General features: G+C 32.2%; 1 protein-coding gene across 3 annotated transcripts in view; it reads left to right on the forward strand.

Moving 5' to 3' along the window:
* The window catches only part of Tcs3 (Probable tRNA N6-adenosine threonylcarbamoyltransferase Tcs3), an 11,246-nt gene extending 2,841 nt beyond the window's left edge, over positions 1-8,405 (forward strand). Inside the window, exons 1-3 of one of the 3 annotated variants that reach the window (XM_027363905.2) lie at positions 3,786-3,940; positions 6,915-7,090; positions 7,357-8,405. In XM_027363905.2, the coding sequence (XP_027219706.2) occupies positions 6,941-7,090; positions 7,357-8,214 (1,008 nt within the window). In that variant the 5' untranslated portion in view covers positions 3,786-3,940; positions 6,915-6,940 and the 3' untranslated portion in view covers positions 8,215-8,405. Of the gene's footprint in view, positions 1-3,785; positions 3,941-4,062; positions 4,091-6,914; positions 7,091-7,356 lie in introns of those variants that run through there. The other 2 variants (XM_070135941.1, XM_070135940.1) reach the window with 2 other exon arrangements.
* Positions 8,406-8,685: the final 280 nt, after the last annotated feature.

Consider the following 8,685-nt stretch of genomic DNA (forward strand, 5'->3'; position numbering starts at 1 on the left):
AAAGATATAGTAATCGATATAACTTTTAAGTCCTTATGAAGTAACAACATGGTACTACTACTGCTGCTACTGCAATCGCTGTCATTTTCTGATAGCAATAATGGCACGAATAAAGATAATGATGGCAGTATTGAAATGATGATAATTATAATAACAATAATAATAATAATGATAATAACAATGATAGTAATAATAGTAATAACAATAATAATAACAATAATGTTAATGATAATATTGATGATAATGATGATGGTAACAATAATAATGAGGATAATAATGATAACGATAAAAGTAATAGTAACGATAATAATAATATAAAATAGTAACAAAAATAACAATGATAATGATGATGATCGTAATAATACTAATTATAATAATAACAATAATAATGATAATGAGGATCATGGTAATTAATAACATCGTTGTGATTGATAATAACAATGATAATGATAACAATAATAATAATAGTAACTATAATAACATTAAATATATGATAATGATAATGATGATAGCATCATTGCTATTATTATTGTTGTTATTGTTACCATAATAACAATATTGATTATGATGATTATAATGATTGTAATTACAAGTGTAATAATGATAATATTAAAAATGATGATAATGAAAATAACAATGGCAATAATAATGATAATAACAATATCAATAATAATAATGATAATGATGATGATTATATAATAATAATAATTTTCCTGCGACAATAAAACATCAGTGTGACAGCCCAGAATATATCCGGGGTCACTTTAGGCTAGGCTGTTTTATATCCGGGTTATAGTTTAGACTAGGCCAGTTTATACCCCAGATATGAAATGGAACTTGGCAAGAATTCACCCAACTAGGCCAGAATATACACCTTTTTTGCACGTAACAAGTATTGCCAGAAGTTAATGACTTATGTTAATGCCGATCTTGCAGTGATGCCACAGCAGCATATATTCTTTGTCCATTGTGGATTGAAGGCTACCCCCTCTCGCCTTACCTTCAAATCGAATTGTCTGCCTCTTCTCTCCCTTCCTCCTTTTATCCTTCTCTCCCACTTTCCCTTCCTTCCTCCTATCCTTCTCTCTCTTCTCCCCTCCTTTTCTCTCCCTCCCTCCCTCCCTTTCTCCGCCCTCATCCCTTCTCACTCTCCGTCCTTTCCCCTTCCTGCCTTGAAATATCTATTCACAGGCCTAACTTGTGGAAGCATTCTGTAATTAATGGTTTGGCATACTCTGCAGGCTGCAGTATTTTCGAAAATCTGACATGCACATTTTTGCGGCAAGAATGCGGAATGGTTGAAAAGAGTGAAATACAAGTTCTCAGATGTGAATTATCAAGATGATATACAAATAACAACCAAGAAAGGAAAAGATTATGAAACTGCTCGAGTGGAAAACCAGTGGACCTGACGGAGTAAAAGGGCACTGGCTCAGGAACTTTAAAAGTGAAAGATGAAATAATAACCGCATTGATATGACGATTATGTAACCTCCCTCCCCGACCAGGATTTGAACCAAAGACCCAGGTTCGAATCTTGGTCGGAGAGGGTAAGTTCACTTCAAAAGTGCACAGAATAGAACACCAGAGCAGATAGAGCTGGGTGGAGATACATCAAATTTGACAAAAAGCGGAACTTGTCTATAAATCAAAGCAAAGAGAACCTAGTTTCGAATTTTAAGCCCATCACATGCTTACTGATGTGGAAAGTATTGACGGGAACATTAGCAAATGAAATAGGCTTATATCAGCATCTAGGAAGTCAGCATTCGTTTGCTGAACAAAAGGGTTGTAACAGAAACCATATAGGAACGAAGGAGCATTTGGTTTTAAACAAGATGGTGATGTAGAATTGTAAAAGGCGGATGACAGGGTTATGTGTAGCATGGATAGACTACAAGAAAGTGTGTGATGAGCGTACAATATGGTTCCCCATTCATGGCTGTCTATCCATGGTGAAAACATCTGGTAATAGAAAGGACAATGTCAATAATCCGATATAGGGCTGGTATAATAGAGGAGCAGAGAGATGTTCACTATACACAGACATTACACCCACGTGTAGACATCGACAGATTGCACACTAAATGAAAGGAAGGAGGAAGGGGACTATTAAATGCTAGAGAGAATGTAATGGTTGATAAAATAGTTTGTCAAACTATGCGAGAAATTCGGATGATCAGAGACGTTCTGAATAATGATAATGATAATGATGTTGGTAGTAATGATGATAATGATAATGATGATGATAATAACGATAATAGTGATAATAATAATATTGATAGTTGATGATAATAATGATGATAATAACAATAATTATGATAAAATTTATAATGATAGTAATAACAATATTAGTGATAATGATAATGAAAATAATAATGATAATATTTTTTATTAATACAATTAGCATTATCAATATCATCATTATCATCATAGAATGACAGTAAACCAACAATAATGGTAATAACAAGAAGTACAACAATTGATAATGATAATGATAACAACAATGGTTGTAATAATGATAACAGTAGTAGTAATAATGATATTGATAATGATAATAATGATGATAATAATGAAAATAATGATATTTGGTAATAATAAAGAATAATATGATAATGATAAAAGGAAAAATGATGTTAGCAATAACCATACTAATAAAGATAAAAACAATGATGATAATGATAATGATAATAGTAATAATAACAACAGTAATAATGACAATGATAATGACGCTAATGATAGTAATGACAATAATAACAACAATTATAGTAATAACAATAATAATGATGCTAATGATAGTAATGATAATGATAACAACATCAATAATGATAATAATAACAATTATGATAATAATAATAATAATGATGAAAATAATATTATTAATGGAAATGATGATAAACATAATAATGATAGTAGTAATAAAAATAATGACGATGATGATAATGATAACAATAATTTGTAACAGTAATGATAGCAATGGCGATAATGCTGATGATAATGGTAAGAATGATATTGATGATAATGGTAATGTTGGTTATGATAATGATGATTATTGATGATAATGATAATGATAATAATTATTAGTAAAAGTAACAATAACAGTGATAATGAAATAACAGTAATAATAATGATAATAGTACTACCACTACTAATAGTAATAATGGTAATAATAATGATAACAGTAATGATATTGATAATGATAATATTGATACGGATTATTATAACAACGACAGCAGTAATGATAATGATGATAACAATAGCGACAATGATAATGATAACATTAGAAATGGTGATAATTACAACAGTGATAATAATGATTATAATAGTTGTAATAAAACTAAAAGTAGCAATATTACTACACCAACTACTGCTACTACTTGCGGTGCATAATATACTACTAAATACAATGACTACTGCTATTTCCTCTATGAAATCGCTACTGTAGAATGAAAAAGTACATATTTCTTGTTTTAATTCTGCTTAGGAATAAATTTAATACTGATGTAAGCCTTTAAATTAATTTCGAATCTTATGTTAACTGATTTTTGCATTGCATTTTGGTTCATTTGGCATTTATTTGTAAAGGGATGCGGTGTATAAAGGGTTTTTACAATGACTATAACTATGAAAAACAAATGTTTCGCCTTCATCAAAAGTATTTATTAAAGACATAGGTTATGATCATGTTGTTATGATAAAATGAAATCATATTTTTTGCAAAATGCGAGAGTCGTGCATACTCATTTATAGAATATAATGACGTCATAGAACTCAGGAATTCACATATTCTAATATATCTGTTTCGCCTATTATATGAATTGATAACATCGGTTTATAAATTGAATTCCCTTATTTTAATTTTCTTCTCTAGTGAATTAGAATAGGAAATAGAGTTATTCATTTAATGTTTTGATACGAGCCACACGTGCTTTGAACTCTGGTATGGAAATCAGTTATTATTGTTATTATTATTGTTTGATTTATTCTGTGTTCGTGTGTGTTATGCATTTGGTGTATTTATTGGAATTAGCGATTATGACACATGCCCGCAAGCTTTAAATTTTTGAGAATTGACTAATGGATATGATGAGTAAATTTTTCAACCATTCGGGATTTTCTCAATAATCTGTTATATTATTTTTTCGGTTGATAAGCAACCCCTACGTAACTCTGCGGGTTTTTTTGATAGCTTAAAGTCTACATTAAAAGTTGCAGCGTTTGTTTTATACTTCAATATGAAACGTTGCAATTCTTATATGTATTTTCCCATTTCTCTTCTTTAATTAATTGACTCCTTACTGTCAGCATTTTAGTGGTGATTCAGAATAGGACAATTGTGTAGTGCAAATATAGTTAATTTCTTAGTGTCTTTAATACTGAATTCTACAATGTTTTAGTATTTGTTTCTTTTTATACGAGCATGCAATCAAAAGTAATGTACATTTTGAGTTAATGTTTCCGAGAGCGATGCCTAGAGATAGAGGGAAATGGATGCTGCCATCTTCTAAAGCATAAGAAGTAGAGGCATAACAACACAGGTTTAGCTGTATTGGCCTCATATTTACTGCTAAGCGATGAAAATATGTGCTACATATCACGACTCATAGTCTAAGACCACAACACCCTCACACAGCCAGAGTTCTCAATGTTGACACGAAGTGCTAAAGGGGTGTATAGGAGGGTTTCCCCCCTTCGTGTAGGAAATTGATAGAAACTGGAAAGGTTAGGTTTGGATTTTTGGGTGCGCATGATACGCTGGTTTTGGGACTTCATCTCAGGAGGTGCCTCGCTCTCGGTAACAAATACCACATTTTGTCATTCTTCCTAATATGCAAAGTTTTTTATACTGTATCTTGTGGCTGTGTGAATTCTAAAGTATAATCATATATATATATATATTTTATATATATATATATATATATATATATATATATATATATATATATATATATATATATATATATATACACACACACGCACATGCATGCGCACGCGCACGCACACGCACACGCACATGCACATGCACGCGCACAAACACTCATATATATATATAAATATATATATATATATTTCTTTCTTTATTTATTATGTATGTTGCAGAGGCGTATTGGAGTGCCTGAGTTTTGATTGATTGATTGATTGATTCATAGATTTTTTTTTTTTTTTTTTTTTTTTTTTTTACATATTTATTTTCATTGGTTAATCTTTACAGTATGGAGGTACTAAGCTAAGGTAAATTGAAGATCATTTTCTTTTTGAGGACTAAAATTTGCTAAAGTTGTTATAAGAAATGATTTGCAGACACAAACAGACCATAGATAAAGGAAAAAGATTGCGGAAAGTATCACTCAGCTTAAATCCACTTGGTGCTCCTGAGTTCCAGGTCTATCTTGCCGTTCATACTGAGGTGAAGGTAGTGTTTTCTGGGGGTTGTTGGTATCCCAATTAACCATTCTGAAAGGCGTGTCCAGTTGCAGTAACCTATATTGTTGAGTAAAGTTCGTGACATGGAGTTGGTGCGTAGGCTGTGTAACTGTCCATACTGTAAAGAATTACCATTTTATTTTTTGTCATTTATTATATTATGGTAAAGTTTTGCTTTCACACTGTCATTGGGGGCATTTCTGAGATAAATTGATAATAAAAATTTATTTGATAAGAATCAGACAATAAAGATTCTTACATTCAATGACTATGAGAAAGTTAAAAGTTATTGTACTAGATTATTTTAATTTCTTAATTAAACGTATATACCCTTTCTCTCTCACATGTTATGAATATATATATTGTGAATTTACTGTGAATATTATATATTAAATGTGAAACTAATTACTGAAAACTGTTAAAGTAAATATCAGATATTATATTATTTAACCATAAGGCCACAGGAATGAAAATTCCTGTTTTGCATCCAGGCAAAAAGGGAAAATGATGAGGCTATTTTACATTATTCATTATTCATTATTTATTTCTAGAAGCATTTAAAGAAATTAACAAAAGCTTTTCAGAGTCATCAAGTCATCTTAGTTCTTGTGGGTAATCATGACACTTTTCATTCATATTTATAAGTAAAAGTATTCTCTCTAAAAAGTATGACAAAAGAACAGCTTTTCAAAGTCATCAAGTCATATTATTAGGGAAGTAATGTAGTTTATTGAAAAAAAGTGATATTCTTTGATGGGCATTGTCAGGACCTACAGGTGGTGGATGCAAAACAGGAACTTTGATTTTCATGGCCTAAAGTGCACATAATGGCTTACCAAATATAATGTTTTTTCTGGGAGTCATATTAGCCATGCTTTATCCAAATCCACTAGATATCTCAAATGGATTGTGTGCAATAATAAAACCAAGTAGCATGCATCATGCTAAGTGAAGGGCCAACAGACCACCATCAAAGGATTCTTTTATTGATAAGCCTACAGCAGACACACAGATATCTTCCAAATATTTATCTTATATTAGTGAGGTATCTGCTGCTTAACAAATATTGAAACTCCTATCATTTGATATATATATAGCCCTATATATTTTTGGATTCTATATTATATAATTGATACAACAGTTTTTTATACCTCTGTATAGTCGTTAGATTGATGTAACATATAATTCCTTGTTTTCTAAGTGGTATATTATATTATTGTTCAAGAAGTTTTTGAAAATGAGAGGCATATTTTCCTATACTAAAAACAAAATGTCCATTTTGAGGCAAATATATCTAGGAGATATATGTAATTGATTTATTTGGTTAACTAATTAATGAGTTTTAGTTTTGAATGAATCAGAAATTTTGTTTTTTATTTGATTTCAAGATATAGCCAAACTATGTAATATAGCAGATTATTAAAAATCCACTTCTTTTCATTGTAATAGTGCATGAATTATCTATTTATTTTAATTTCATGTGACACCAGATAGAAGTACCTCAACCCCAGTAAAGATGGTGGTCATTATAGGACTGGAAGGAAGTGCAAATAAGTGCGGAATAGGTATCATCCGAGATGGAGAAGTCCTATCGAATCCAAGACGGACATATATCACTCCACCTGGACAGGGCTTTATTCCTCATGACACGGCTAAACACCATCAGGTAAAGAAACTATTGCTTATGCTATTCTTTGTGTTATATTTTCTATATGTATGATATAAAAGTAATTTGGTTTTGGATGGGGGAGGAAAATAATTTGATGGGTTATTTTTATATTTACTGATGAGTCCATTATCTTGATGCCATCTAATAGAATCTTGATTTGTCATGTAGAATGTTTGTGATTTTTTTTCTCTTTGTCAGAAAACATGTAACCTAGCTCTTACTATTATTTTCATGTGAATCATAAATTATCTATATTATTTCAGGCACATGTATTGGAAGTACTGCACCAGGCTTTAGCTGAAGCCTCTATAACTCCTGAAGAAATAGATGCCGTTGCTTTTACAAAGGGGCCAGGGATGGCAGCCCCTCTGATCAGCATGGCAGTTGTGGCCAGGACAATTTCACAGCTGTGGAACAAGCCTCTGGTTGCTGTCAATCACTGCATTGGGCATATCGAGATGGGTAGGCTAGTCACAGGAGCTCAGAATCCAACTGTATTATATGTAAGTGGGGGTAATACACAGATTATTGCATATCTGGGTCAGAGGTACAGGATATTTGGAGAAACAATTGATATGGCAGTTGGCAACTGTCTGGATAGGTTTGCAAGGATTTTGATGCTGTCCAATGCTCCAAGCCCAGGCTACAATATTGAGCAGATGGCCAAGAAAGGTAAGAAATACCTGCCACTGCCATACTGTGTGAAAGGCATGGACGTCTCTTTCTCTGGCATTCTCTCATACTTGGAAGAAAGAGCAGATAAGCTTCTCAAAACGGGTCAGTACTCCAAGGCAGACCTTTGCTTCTCACTGCAGGAGACAGTGTTTGCCATGTTGGTGGAGACCACAGAGCGGGCCATGGCTCACTGTGGCTCACAGGAGGTCCTCATATGTGGGGGTGTTGGCTGCAATGTGCGCTTGCAAGAGATGATGGGGAAGATGTGCGAGGAGCGAGGGGCTAAACTCTTTGCCACCAATGAAAGCTTTTGCATTGACAATGGAGCCATGATTGCTCAGGCTGGGTACTGCATGTTCCAGTCTGGTATTACTTCTTCGTTAGACGACACGTGGGTTACACAGAGATTTAGAACAGATGATGTTCCTGTTGCTTGGAGAGATTGAGTTAGGATTGATGTCTGTTTCTAATAATATTTTATTAATGAAGTACAGTTGTGATAGGCATTTGGTATGAAATACAAAGTAACCGAAATATGCCAGACTTGACTTTTTTTCTATAATGGGGTGGGAGGGGGGCAAGTTTTAATTAAATTATTTGAACCCTTGTAAAACAAATTAAATTTATAAATAGAAAATTGTTTTATTTAAAAATTTCCAGCATACTTCAGTTTCCATATGTCATGTTCCAGACTTGAATTTTCAAAAGTCTCATTATCATGTAAGGTAAAAGAGAAATGAAACTTCAGATACAAAAGTTTATATATTTCAAGACTATTACAGCCTTTACAGTGTTAAGATTTCAGAATAAAAATCAATGACATTTACACTTGCCACAAATAGCAAAAAGGGGCAAGCCTTAATGCTCTTAATAGAAAAAAAATAAAAATAAAAATAAAATTATTTGCCATGGCAAGC

The sequence above is a fragment of the Penaeus vannamei genome, chromosome 21, assembly GCF_042767895.1.
Source record: "Penaeus vannamei isolate JL-2024 chromosome 21, ASM4276789v1, whole genome shotgun sequence".
NCBI classification, from domain to species: Eukaryota; Metazoa; Arthropoda; class Malacostraca; order Decapoda; family Penaeidae; genus Penaeus; species Penaeus vannamei.